This window comes from Bos mutus, chromosome 4, assembly GCF_027580195.1.
Source record: "Bos mutus isolate GX-2022 chromosome 4, NWIPB_WYAK_1.1, whole genome shotgun sequence".
NCBI classification, from domain to species: domain Eukaryota; kingdom Metazoa; phylum Chordata; class Mammalia; order Artiodactyla; family Bovidae; genus Bos; species Bos mutus.
The window spans coordinates 56935383-56949412 of NC_091620.1; the positions used below are offsets into that span (position 1 = coordinate 56935383).

The following is a 14030-nucleotide window of genomic DNA, read 5'->3' on the forward strand; positions in this document are numbered from 1 at the left end:
AGTTCATGATCCTAGTTTGACAGCTCAAGTGAGGTAGGACCAGAGGGTTTTGGAAAGCCCAGAGCTCTAGGTTGGAGGGGAAACACAGGGAAAAGGAGGGTATTTTAGTGTGCTCAAGCTGCCATAACAATATACCACAGCAAGTGGCTTAAACAATAAATTTATTTTATCACAGTTCTAGAGACTGGAAACCCAAGATCGAGGTACCAGTCAATTCTGTTCCTGGTAAGAGCTCTCTTCTTGGATTGCAGATGGGCTTGCTGGCTTCTTGCTATCTACTCACAAAGCAGAGAGGAGAGACAGAAATCTTTCTACTGTCTCTTCTTATAAGGGCACTAATTCCATCATAAGATTCCTGTTCTCATCTAACTCTATTTCCCAAAGGCCCCATCTGCAAAAATTAATACCATCACATTGGGGGGTTAAGTCTTCAACTTATGAATTTTGTGATGACACAAATACACAAGGCATAACACGGGAAGAGTCAGGGGAAAAAGTGAGAAGAGAGAGAGACAGTGGAAATAAACACATACCAACCAAATGAGAATAGACAAAGGCTATTTAGTCAAAGCTTGCTATAGCAAGGGAATCAGCCACCATCACTTGTCTTTTGACAGAAACACAAAAGCAGTCAGAGGAGTGGTAAAGCCTCAGATGTGCCCTGATTGGGGGCTGTTGTCATGGGGAAGCTGTAAGTGTGCTGATCAAAAGCACAGCATCCTGTGTGATGGGTTAGGCATGCATATTTGGCTTTCTCTGGTTGATTTTAAGTTGACAATAGGGGCAAAAATTGAACAGCTATCAGTCAGTAGTCAAGTCTTGGGTATTTGTGGTAGACTGTTCCAGGAGGTATTATTCAGTTTATGGACTCTGAGTTAGAAACAGTGGTCTGACTTTCTACGAGTCTGACTTGCATAGAGTAGGTTGGTTTCCTTGACTGGTTACTGTAGATAATGGGTTGGTTTCCTGGGTTGGTTGCTGCAGAGTGTGGGTCAAAGTTCCATCTTAAATATGATCTGGCTACTGTCCATTTGTTTGCTTAGTCTGTCAACACAGACTGACAAGACAGACAGTGCATCTACCGTCAGTTGTCAGTAATGCCTAACGCGGCTCCTGACCCCTCTCCTCATTCCGCAGGCACGGTCCCGGGATGAAGGAGTTAGGCCTTGTAATTCTGACTTGTCTTTTCCTCTCCTCGGCTGAGTTGACTGAAAAGGAATATTAAGGTGGTTATTGTTCTTGAGAGGCGCATGAGAAGGCACAAAGCCTTCTGCAGCTGTGCTCAGTCAGCCACTTCTGGGTCCTTTCCATACTTTACCTCCCTGAATCCTTACACAGCTCTGTAAGGTGGTATCATCATCCGTCTCTTACAAATGGAAGACAGGCTCAAAGGTTAAGCAATTTGCTTGTTTTCATAGGTAGCTCATGATATATCAGCCTATGTTTTCTCTTCCACATCAGGCTGCCTCTCAGAAGAAAGAACATTACAGAAAGGAAGGTGGTGAATGACTGAAAAAAGCTCAATTTTTAAATTTTTTTTTAATTATAAAACTCAAACTCAGGATTGTTGGCATGGCTGTCACCCGCCAGCCTCTCTGCTGAGCTCTGCCTTCAGAGCACTCTTCCAGAATCATCTCCTGAAGTGTTTTGATGTATTTAAAAATCTAAAAGGTGACCTAATTTTGCTTAAGTAGGCTGAGGTCTTCCTGTACTTTCAGATTTAAATCAGATTGGTTTAAACCCTTGTCTGTGATTTCTGCCAGTTCCAGGAGACTGGTGTGTCCTCTTTCCCTGTCCCTCTGAGCTCTCACCCCACGGTCTCACCTCCAACAGCTCGTCTGTTCCCTCTGCTCTTGATCCAATGAATCATGGAATCCATCTCGTTTCCTTAGGCTTGAAGTGATGAAGAGTTTCCACATTCTGTCAGCTACCCACCACTTGCGGGATCTCCCACTTTTATCTCAGCAGGCCTTTCACATCTGTGATTACCCTGTCTCTCTCCAGAGTCCCCCAGATCTCCCTGCTACTCAATTTTCTAGTTCCTGCACTCTTAGATTCCCCCATCCTCCAGTCCCTGAGATTTTATAAAGCTGCCAAGAGATCCATTTTCCACTGATATACAGTATGCCTCTCCTCTCCAAAGGTGGAAATGGCTACAATCAGTTTTTATTCTCTAGTACAAGTTTATATGTCCATCATATCAATTTTTTATTTGTCTATATCTTTGTATCAGCATCACTGACCCTTTTCTGGAATGAGGAGCAGAGAGTAGTTCCAAAAATCCTGTGTACTTTCGGTATCTTATTCATAAGCAGCTCGATTGTCAATCTCATTAGAGCCAAGTAACTCCAGAGTTGGCTAGGAAAAAGGTTTCCACTGGTTTTAGTATTCCAGGATTACTGCCCATCAACAAGGGGAAATAAGCAATGATTAGTGTGAACAGAAGCTAACTTTGTAAACAAGGCTGCACAATTCAAGTTTCAGAATCATTCTTCTTCCTGGCAAGTATGTCTATTTTCTCTCCCTCAAGTCTGACAGAAAGGAAAAGAAATAACTATTTAATAAATGATCTACAGACTTTCCCCAAAACAAGTGCTTGGCAGGCGAGAGGTAGAGAATATGAGGTTTCCAATCCTGTAGGTTATCCTTTATAAATGAGCTTGCTTTGGATGCCCAGGGATGTTTACTCTTATAAAACAGAACATTTACTGCCTGTGGGCAGGAGATGGAAGAGGTGCACCCATGAAATGGACAAAGTGTAACATATCTGGATATAACTGCATCTGGCCAATATGACTTGGAAGATATGATGTGACCCATGCTATAGCCAAAGTACATGTTTCCAGTTAAATGGGGCAGAACAAGCTGAAGAAAAAAGTTTCTGATTAGGAGCAATTGGGTTAAAGTCCTGATCACTTCCAGCTAAATAAACTTAAAATAAGCGCTTTAAGTACTTTTCTTTATCAGTACGTGAGAGTGAAATGGCTTTTCTGCAAACAACTACCTTCAACAAAAGGCAAAAAAAAAAAAAGTTGTTTAGCCACTAAGTCAGGTCTGACTCTTGCAACTCCTATGTATATACTGGAGCCTGCCAGACTCCTCTGTCCATGGGATTTCCCAAGCAAGAATAATGGAGTGGGTTGCCATTTCCTTTTCCATGTGGAAAAAAAAATATATATATATATATAAATGAAACTTATATATATATATATATATAGCATGTTTGTGGATAGCAAGATTCAGTTCTATAAAGATGTCTATTCTCCTCAAATGATTCACAGATTGATATAGTTAAAATCAAAATTCAAATGGGATGTTTTCTTAAGCTTGATAAGCCAATTTAAAAACATACATGGAAATTTCAAGAGTCAAGAAAAGCCAGGAAGACAGTTCTGGAGAATTACAACAAGGTAGTAAAAGTGTTAGTAGCTCAGTCGTGCCTGACTCTTTGCGACCCCATGGACTGCAGCCCACCAAGCTCCTCTGTCCATTAGATTTTCCAGGCAAGGACACTGCAGTGGGGTTGCCATTTCCTTCTCCAGGGGATCTTCCCAACCCAAGGATCAAACCCAGGTCTCCTGCACTGCAGGCAGATTCTTTACTGACTGAGCTACAAGGGAAGCCCAAGGTAGTAAAGGTTTAATGTATAAACACTGATTTATCATAAAGTTAGAGTGACTAATAGAGTATGGTATAGACACAATTCAATAGGAAAAAAAAAAAAGCTCCCAAAGAGACCCACACATATAATATAAGCACTTGATACACGACAGAAGATCATAGGGTAATCAATTAATTGGATCTTCACCTCAATTCATCAATTCAGTTCAGTTCAGTTCAGTCGCTCAGTTGTGTCCGACTCTTTGTGACCCCATGAATCGCAGCACGCCAGGCCTCCCTGTCCATCACCAACTCCCGGAGTTCACCCAGACTCACGTCCATTGAGTCAGTGATGCCATCCAGCCATCTCATCCTCTCTCGTCCCCTTCTCCTCCTGCCCCCAATCCCTCCCAGCATCAGAGTCTTTTCCAATGAGTCAACTCTTCACAGGAGGTGGCCAAAGTACTGGAGTTTCAGCTTTAGCATCATTCCCTCCAAAGAAATCCAGGGCTGATCTCCTTCAGAATGGACTGGTTGGATCTCCTTGCAGTCCAAGGGACTCTCAAGAGTCTTCTCCAACACCACAATTTAAAAGCATCAATTCTTCGGCGCTCAGCCTTCTTCACAGTCCAACTCTCAAATCCATACATGACCACAGGAAAAACCATAGCCTTGATTAGACGAACCTGTGTTGGCAAAGTAATGTCTCTGCTTTTGAATATGCTATCTAGGTTGGTCATAACTTTCCTTCCAAGGAGTAAGCATCTTTTAACACCATCTGCAGTGATTTTGGAGCCCCCCAAAAATAAAGTCTGACACTGTTTCCACTGTTTCCCCATCTATTTCCCATGAAGTGATGGGACCGGATGCCATGATCTTCATTTTCTGAATGTTGAGCTTTAAGCCACATTTTTCACTCTCCACTTTCACTTTCATCAAGAGGCTCTTTAGTTCCTCTTCACTTTATGCCATAAGGGTGGTGTCATCTGCATATCTGAGGTTATTGATATTTCTCCCAGCAATCTTGATTCCAGCTTGTGTTTCTTCCAGTCCAGCATTTCTCATGATGTACTCTGCATATAAGTTAAATAAGCAGGGTGACAATATACAGCCTTGACGTACTCCTTTTCCTATTTGGAACCAATCTGTTGTTCCATGTCCAGTTCTAACTATTGCTTCCTGACCTGCATACAAATTTCTTAAGAGGCAGATCAGGTGGTCGGGTATTCCCATCTGTTTCAGAATTTTCCACAGTTTATTGTGATCCACACAGTCAAAGGCTTTGGCATAGTCAATAAAGCAGAAATAGATGTTTTTCTGGAACTCTCTTGCTTTTTTGATGATCCAGCGGATGTTGGCAATTTGATCTCTGGTTCCTCTGCCCTTTCTAAAACCAGCTTGAACATCAGGAAGTTCACGGTTCACATATTTGCTGAAGCCTGGCTTGGAGAATTTTGAGCATTACTTTACTAGGGTGTGAGATGAGTGCAATTGTGTGGTAGTTTGAGCATTCTTTGGCATTGCCTTTCTTTGGGATTGGAATGAAAACTGACCTTTTCCAGTCCTGTGGCCACTGCTGAGTTTTCCAAATTTGCTGGCATATTGAGGGCAGCACTTTCACAGCATCATCTTTCAGGATTTGGAATAGCTCAACTGTAATTCCATCACCTCCACTAGCTTTGTTCGTAGTGATGCTTTCTAAGGCCCACTTGACTTCACATTCTAGGATGTCTGGCTCTAGGTCAGTGATCACACCATCATGATTATCTGGGTCATGAAGATCTTTTTTGTACAGTTCTTCTGTGTATTCTTGCCACCTCTTCTTAATATCTTCTGCTTCTGTTAGGTCCATACCATTTCTGTCCTTTATCAAGCCCATCTTTGCATGAAATGTTCCCTTGGTATCTCTAATTTTCTTGAAGAGATCTCTAGTCTTTCCCATTCTGTTGTTTTCCTCTATTTCTTTGCATTGATTGCTGAGGAAGGCTTTCTTATCTCTACTTGCTATTCTTTGAAACTCTGCACTCAGATGCTTATATCTTTCCTTTTCTCCTTTGCTTTTTGCTTCTCTTCTTTTCACAGCTATTTGTAAGGACTTCCCAGACAGCCATTTTGCTTTTTTGCATTTCTTTTCCATGGGGATGGTCTTGATCCCTGTCTCCTGTACAGTGTCACGAACCTCAGTCCATAGTTCATCAGGCACTCTACTTATCAGATCTAGGCCCTTAAATCTATTTCTCACTTCCACTGTATAATCATAAGGGATTTGATTTAGGTCATACCTGAATGGTCTAGTGGTTTTCCCTACTTTCTTCAATTTAAGTCTGAATTTGGCAATAAGGAGTTCATGGTCTGAGCCACAGTCAGCTCCTGGTCTTGTTTTTGCTGAATGTATAGAGCTTCTCCATCTTTGGCTGCAAAGAATATAATTAAATACCAGGGAAATTTGAAACTTACATGTGAAATGTAAGACTTTAAAATTTCTTTAAAGACAATGAAGGATGTTATCTTTATGACACTGGAATAAGAAAGGATTTCTTAAACAAGAGACAAGATGCATTAAACCAAAAAAGTGATAAATAAATTTGACTCTATTTATATTTAAAAGTCAAGCCAAAAAGTAGGAGAAGCTATTTGCAATACATTATCTAGGAAAAGATTAGTATCTAGAATGTATGAAGAATTCTTAAGATTCAATAAAAATATTTTTTAAAATGATAAATAGAAGAAAAATGAGGAAGACACAAATACATTTCGTAAGAGGGAAAAGAGAAATAGCCAAAAACAAGGTTCTCAACCTCACTGATACATGAGGAAAGTATACATTTAAACTTCAACTAGGTATAATTTGTCAGTCACAGGACTGGTAAAGTTTTAAAATCTGGTATTTCTAAGTATTAACAAAGATATAAACCTCATGGTTTATCTAGCAATATCATTCCTAAAAATCTTAGTAGACTTCTGACTTATTTGCTTCCAGTCAGCTTCACCAGCAACCATATTCACACAATCTTTCTGAAAATAATTCTCAGGTCTGACTAGTTTCTTTGCTTCCTCATTCAGTCCCCTAGAATAGAAGCTAGCTTGAGGTCATCTGAAACAGTAGGTGGGAGGCCACATCCTCAGTCTGCCTTTCCTCTCAGGAATGATCCTGAATGGGTCATTGCTGGTGTAAACTTCTCTTACAACTGAATTTGGATACTGGCTTCATTGGCATAAGATGTGCACAGTCAAAAGGTATACACGTTTGCTTTAGCAGTCCGTTTGCATTTTCAATTTGCATTGGGCCATACAAAGTATGCACTTGGTGCTATGAAGACAAGAAACAATCAGATTCCAAATTTTAAGGGGCTTCCTGTGGTAAAGAATCCATGAAATGGGTTTGATCTCTGGTCCAGGAAGATCCTACATGCCATGTGGCAGCTAACCCTGTGTGCCACAACTATTGAGCCCGTGCTCTAAAGTGCAGAGGTCACAACTATTGAGCCCACGTGCTGCAACTACTGAAGCCCAGTGCCCTAGAGACCATGCTCTGCTATAAGAGAAGCGACTGCAATGCGAAGCCCAGGCACCACAACCACAGAGTATCCTCTACTCCCCGCCACTAGAAAAAGCCCAAGTCCAGCAGTGAAGACCCAGCATAGCGAAAAAATAAATAAAATTTTTTTTAAAGTTTCCAAATTTTAGGACTTTCCCTAACTTCCTTCATTTTTGTTCATACTCCAACCAACTCTTGTCTGAGTTCATCTCTTTTTTCCTAATACTTTGCTAAACACAGCCGGTGGCAATCAACACACACTATTAACATTCTGTTTACCAACTGAGATAGTTAATTTTCTGTGTCAACTTGGTTGTGCTAGCAAGATAGCTGGTAAAACATTATTTCTAAGTGTGTCTAGAGGGCATTCCTGGAAGCATGTGAATCTGCACACTAAGTAAAGAAGGCAGGCCTCACCAATGACAGTGAGAATCATCCAACCCACTGAGGGCCAGAATAGAACTAAAAGCAAAGGAAGGGCAAATTTGCTCGAACTGGGACATCCATCTTGTCCTACTCTCTTCCTGGGACCTAAGACTAGGACAAAGATTTACACTATTGGGTGCCTGATTCTCCAGCGTTTTGACTTAGATGTACATCATCGTCTCTCCTGGTTTTCATGTTTTTGGATTTGGGCTGAATTAGACCATCAGACGTCTTGGTTCTGCAGACAGCAGATTATGGAATTTAGCCTTCATAACTGCATGAGTCAATTTCTATAATAAATTTCCACATATACATGGATATAGCTACCGATAGAGACATACATGGTCTCTTTCTCTGGAGAATCCTAACTCTATACCACCTTTGTACTCTCCCTGGGGGTCCAGTCTCAGTAAGCACACAACCTGCCTTCCCTTTATAACACTTCTAGCCAGTGCATCTCTACCGTCCCAGCTTTCCCTATCGGTCTCCTCACTACCTGCTCCCTGCCTAGAGGCCAATGCTGCATGCTGTAGGTTTGCATTATGACAGCACTGCATGTGAAGCTTCAATCTCTGCTTTAGTTAAGGAAGCACTAGCAGCTATATTAGAGAAAGCCTCAAATATAGTAACCTTAACAAAAGAGAAATTTGTTTCTTCTTCAGTTAAAGTCAGTTAAAGTCGAATTGACAGTAAAGGTCAACGGGAAAGACACACAGTCATTCAGAAACTCAAAATGACAATACTGCTACTCTCTAACAAATGGCTACTAAGGTATGGCTTAGCATCAGCATCCAGCAGATTGGGGATGAGGGAAGACAGCGTGAAGGATTACTCAGGGAGTTTATCGGAGCCAGGCCTGAGTTCTCTCCATGTTCCTTATAGGCAGAACTTAATCATGTGACTACCCCCAGCTGAAAGGAAAACTAAGATCATGGCATCTGGTCCCATCACTTCATGGCAAATAGATGGGGAAACAATGGAAACAGTAATAGATTTTATTTTCTTGGGCTCCAAAATCACTGTGGATGGCGACTGCAGCCATGATATTAAAAGACGCTTGCTCCTTGGAAGAAAAGCTATGACCAACCTAGACAGCCTATTAAAAAGCAGAGACATTACTTTGCCGACAAAGGTCCATCTAGTCAAAACCATAGTTTTTCCAGTGGTCATGTATGGATGTGAGAGTTGGATCATAAATAAAACTAAGCACCAAGGAATTGATGCTTTTGAACTGTGGTGTTGGAGAAGACTCTTGAGAGTCCCTTGGACTGCAAGGAGATCAAACCAGTTAATCCTAAAGGAAATCAGTCCTGAAGATTCATTGGAAAGTCTGATGCTGAGCTGAAGCTCCAATACTTGGGCCACCTGATGCGAAGAGCTGACTCATTAGAAAAGACCCTGATGCTGGGAAAGACTGAAGGCAGGAGGAGAAGGGGACCACAGAGGATGAGATGGTTGGATGGCATCACCGACTTGATGGACATGAGTTTGATGAACATGCAGTCCATGCGGTTACAAAGAGTCAGACACGACTGAGTGAGTGAACTGAAATGAACAACCCCTGCTGAAAAGGAGGCTGGGAAATGTCATCTCTCTGTAGGCCTTGGGGGCAAAGGAAAGAATTTGGTGGATAGCTAACCTGTCTGCCACAATTATTTTGGGTCTGCCAGGGTTCCTGGTTCCACCTGAACTGAGGAGCTGAGGAATAGACAAGGCTGTGAGTTAGGTGAGTTAGGTCATACTTCCTTGTATCTATGACCTTCTGTTTTAAAAAAAGAAAACACACACAAGGAAAGGAAGTGGAGGTGGCCAAAGTTCTGAGCTAAGTAGATGAGACATAATGTGCTAAAAATAGTTCACATTAAGTTTATGTTCATAAGGAGGTCATCAATGATCAGAAATTAAAAATAAATTATAAGTTCAAAATTTTTGGAAATCAGACATAATTGTTAAAATGTTCAATTTTTAAATTAATCTGAAATACATGAAGTTACCAACATATGAAAAAATAATGACTTTAAAATATTATCAGGTAGACTTCCTTATTAACAAACAAATCACCTGGACTCTTGCAGGTCTACTTATGCCTACCCTCAGCCCCAGCCAGACAGGAATAAATTCTGCTTCATTTAAAATCTCAGAAAAATAAAATAAAAAATAAAATCTCAGGACATCAGTGTTCCCCCTTCAGAGGCTCAGCCTACAAAAAAAAAGGGGGAGGGGGGTTCCCAGGGGCTCTGCAAGTGGCATGAAGCATGGGAAAGGAAAGGAACAGCGACAGGCCACTTCGGATTCATCCTTGAACTAAGACAGCCCAAGGCAGCATCCTGCTTCCAGTCCAAAATCTAATCCACCCACTGCCTCTAGGCTACCCCCTATTAATGCACAGTGACAGCTGAATTTAACTGCTTTTCACTCCTGCTCAGCCCCAAGGCCTGAGGGGAAATAATCCTTTTATCTCCCAATAAAGGAGAATTACTGGGATTTTGCAGCTCATCTCACTTTGAAGAGCCATCTCCAGGAGCTAGAGGTTTTGCATTTCCTAGAGTGGTCAGATTAAAGACGCTTTTCACTGATCTCATTGGGAGATGGAATGGTAGGAGTTGATTATATTGTCACCCAGTTGCCCTGTGGAAAGTACTGCAAGTTTCCATTTTAAACAGATTTCAGAGCACAAATGTCATTCTCAAAAAGTTTTCTGAAAAACTAAGTTTTCAGAGCCATGCTGTTTAGGAGCCAGCTGTTACACCAGCAAATGGAGATACTTTGAAAAGATAATGATTTGATCTGCTGTCTTTTTACTTGCCCCCATGGCTATAATCCCATCCTGATAATTATCTGATGTATATAAATTCTATATACAGATAATATTCAACAGTAGCCTATCTAAATATAGTAATGAGTATTCCCAGGTGATTCAGAGGTAAAGAATCCGCCTATCAAGCAGGAGGCTTGGGAAAATCCCCCGGAGAAGAAGTTGGCAACCCTCTCCAGTATTCTTGCCTGGAGAATCCCATGGACAGAGGAGACTGGTGGGCTACAATCCATGGGGTCACAGAAGAGTTGGATATAACAGAGTGACTAAACAACAACAACAAATGTAGTAATATTTTCTGTTCACTTCCATAAAGGCAGCTCATTCCTCCTGAAATACTGTTAAAATCTCATTCATCCCAACTAATAAGGAAATTGACATTCTCGCTATGGGGCTTGGCACCTTGAATACATTATTTTATTTTAATCTTCAAGACAACTCTGTGAATTAGGTGTTTTATGCTTCATTTTTGAAAGTGGGAAACTGACGCTGGGAACAGTAGGCAATTTGCATGACACCACTAGTAAGCTGTGCAGCTGGAGTGTGTACTCAGGTTTGATCTTGAAGTCTGTATCCTTCCCAAGATACTACTTTGGAAATCAGGGCTTCAACCTTGGCACTGTCAGTATTTTGAACTAGATAATTCTTCTTTTGTGGGGGACTGTCCTGTGCATTGAAGGATACTTAGCAGCATACCTGGTCTCTGCCCACTAGATGCCTGGAACACCCACCCCAACCATTGTGACAATCAAAAATGTGTCCAATCATAACCCCAGGGGTAATATTTCCCCACCTAAAAACCACTGCTATAAACACTCCTGAAGTATTTTCTCCCTTATACCACTGAAATTTTGTGCTTCTGTGAAATGCACGGAACAATCTGAAGGCCCTAATAGTGCCTAAGAGTGGCCTCCCAGGGTAGACATCAAGAAATAAAAATCAGTTATATAATTAAATATAGCATTTCAGTTCACTGCACAGAAAAACCCCTTATTCCTATTATTCCTGCTAACAGCTTGTCTTCTCCAATGAGTAAGCGTTCAAACTGTGAAAACAGACAGAAGCTTCGATGACTTGCAGCTGCCTCAGAAACTCAGCCCAAACTCCTCAGGGAGACATTCAAGGTCTTCCTACTTTGGCCTCAGTCCTTCTCCCCACCCTCAAACCAGCGTCCTTTCAGGCTCCAGCCAAGCGAGATGACTCACCAAGATTCTAACACTTCCTACATGTTCTCATTTCCCCGTCTTGGCTGAAGACTTCCCCTCTGCTTCAGGCATCTTTCCCAATCCTACGCACCCACCCCCAGCTTGGCCTTGGGGATTTCCACCTCTGCCTTGTTGCCACCTCTGCATTACAGTGGGGGAATGGCTTCTTTCTTCGTTCATACTTGGTTTTTGGTTTTAGTCTCTCTCATCTCACCCAGCCTCATGCTGAGTGATCTTTCCTGCTGGATTGAAAGTTCCCAGAGAAGAGGAACTCTATTTTAGCCTGTTTTGTTCAGTCCTTATCGCTTGGTGGGTTGGGCTGGATTGGATTGCAGACAGGGTAGAATAAATAGTGCAAAGGTAAATTTCACACCAGTTTCCATGAGGATTTAAATACATTTCAAACGTGACAGCTGAAGGTGTAGTGAGGACCAGTGAGCATGGTAGCCGGGCTCTAGGGTAGTCCTATCTCGTATGACTTAGGTGTGCCTGGGTGGGCCTCTGATCTCGGCCACCACTAGGCTTGTGTCCCTCGAGCCTTAATCAGTGGCACTCACCTGAGGGTGTGTGGGGCTGGCCTTCTGTCCATGCCTGTCCCTCACTGAGGGTCTGCTTATGTCCAGAGGGAGGGCATCTTTTCCCAACTTTCACAAAGGTACCAAGAGGGCTGGTAGAAGCCATGATAGTAAAAAACTCTCTCACAGCTTCAAGGTACCCTGCGTCAAGTGCCTCCATTCCCAAATGTGCCATTTAACGACTCCTTCTACTAAGAACTACTGCACTGAATTCTGCCCGTCCTAATCAGTCATTTGTTTTACCACCACTCCTTGACTAGAGACGAGTTTATATTAATTCATTCAATAAATATTAATTAATCATTCACTAGTTTAGAGGATACAGGAGTGAGGAAAACAAAGTCTCTGTCTCCATCAAGCTTACATTCTAGTGGATTCCTAAATTTAATCCTTACATGTTTAGTATCAAACAACCCACATAAGATTAAAGTTATAACAAGGCTCTTATTTGGAACAGGTTTTATTATATCTCTGGCTTGAGCTTTTGTTGAGAGTGGGATTTCTGAGTTACATGAGTAAGTTCATCTGGGGTAAGATTTCTAGGAAAACTGCTTTGTCCTAGGTTGCTGAGGGGACAAGACCAATGTCTCAGCGTCGCCCCCTGTGGTCACCTGGCTCATTCCAGATTCAGTTGATTCAGGGCATCCAGCCAAGTCTCTTGAGAGTCTGGATGTCCCAATGCATTTGCATTTTACATTAAGCTGCTAACTGAGCAGTTTCTAGCATCCAGCCCATTTACTCTGAATATCTCAAAGGGCAGGGCGGAGGATGGGGGGTTCCTCCTGGGCATAGGTGAGGAGGATCTAGGTGGTCCCATGACAACTGTGGGTCTAACCTACAATGTTCCTATTGGCAGAAGCAGGACTTCACTTTATGGTTCGCTTTTTGCATCTGCAGATGGAAAGCTGTGCACCAGTTACAACCGAGGGCTCATCTCAAAGGCAAAGATCAAGGCCATCAAGTATAGTATTGTCATCATTCTTGGTAAGCAACATCCCTCCTCGTGTTGTAAAACTGTGGACATTCCAATAACAAATTTGTACCTGGGACCTGGTGACACAAAGAAAAAATGTGTCTATGAGAACTTCTGCCTTTTCCCAATTAGAAAGGAATATGTGTGTGGAGCTTATCAGTGTCACTGCAGCTCCCTCACGGGCCAATATTTGGTTTCCTATATCTATCTTTATGAATATTGTTGTCCAACACAGCCATGGGATGCATAATGTGGAGGAAAAACCTAATTAAGACATTACTAGCTGAAGCTGATGCTCACCATCATCTAGTTGACCCAGTTGCTTTTCTGAAGGCATACACTCCCCAGAGCTGAAGTTCAACAACCAAGGAAGACAGAAGCAGCATTCCATTTCTTTGGATATTTAATTTCAAGGTCACCATAAATTCTTCGCTAATGGATGCCTTATCTTCCCTGCTCGCTCCTGTCATTTTCCCTTTCTTTTTGTTTTTTTTTTTTTTTTGGTCTCTCTACTCTTAAGACCCATAAAGTCACCTCGTCCAAGAAAAAAAGGTATTTCTAGAGCACCTAATATATGTCAGATTGGTGTTATATTCTTTGTCATTCCCAAACCTTCAAAACTTCCTCCCCCTTTCGTCCCCTCAGTTAATGGCCCTGATTCTTATTTCACAAGGAAAACACTCTTCTCAGAACAGAACTTCCTCATTCACCTGTCTTGATATGCATGGACCTACCTGCATCTCTGCCTTTTCTCCTATTACTATGGATAAACTATCTCTGCTCCTTAATCCAAAATGCACTTGAGCTATCCCATTCCTCCCTGCGCCTGCGAACTCAAGAATTCTCTTCCTGCAATCATCTCCTCTCCCCCACAGATATCCCCCTTGACTGGATCATA

General features: G+C 41.9%; 1 protein-coding gene and 1 long non-coding RNA gene across 3 annotated transcripts in view; one reads left to right on the top strand and one right to left on the bottom strand.

Annotated features, from left to right (window-relative positions):
* The window catches only part of NPSR1 (neuropeptide S receptor 1), a 152580-nt gene that overhangs the window by 133303 nt on the left and 5247 nt on the right, over window positions 1-14030 (top strand). For both annotated transcript variants that reach the window (XM_005889111.2, XM_014483724.2), the window contains one exon: window positions 13057-13143. In XM_005889111.2, the coding sequence (XP_005889173.1) occupies window positions 13057-13143 (87 nt within the window). The remainder of the gene's footprint in view (window positions 1-13056; window positions 13144-14030) is intronic.
* Window positions 1-14030, bottom strand: part of LOC138987622 (uncharacterized) — a 96449-nt gene that overhangs the window by 25716 nt on the left and 56703 nt on the right. The gene's annotated exons all lie outside the window — the stretch shown is intronic.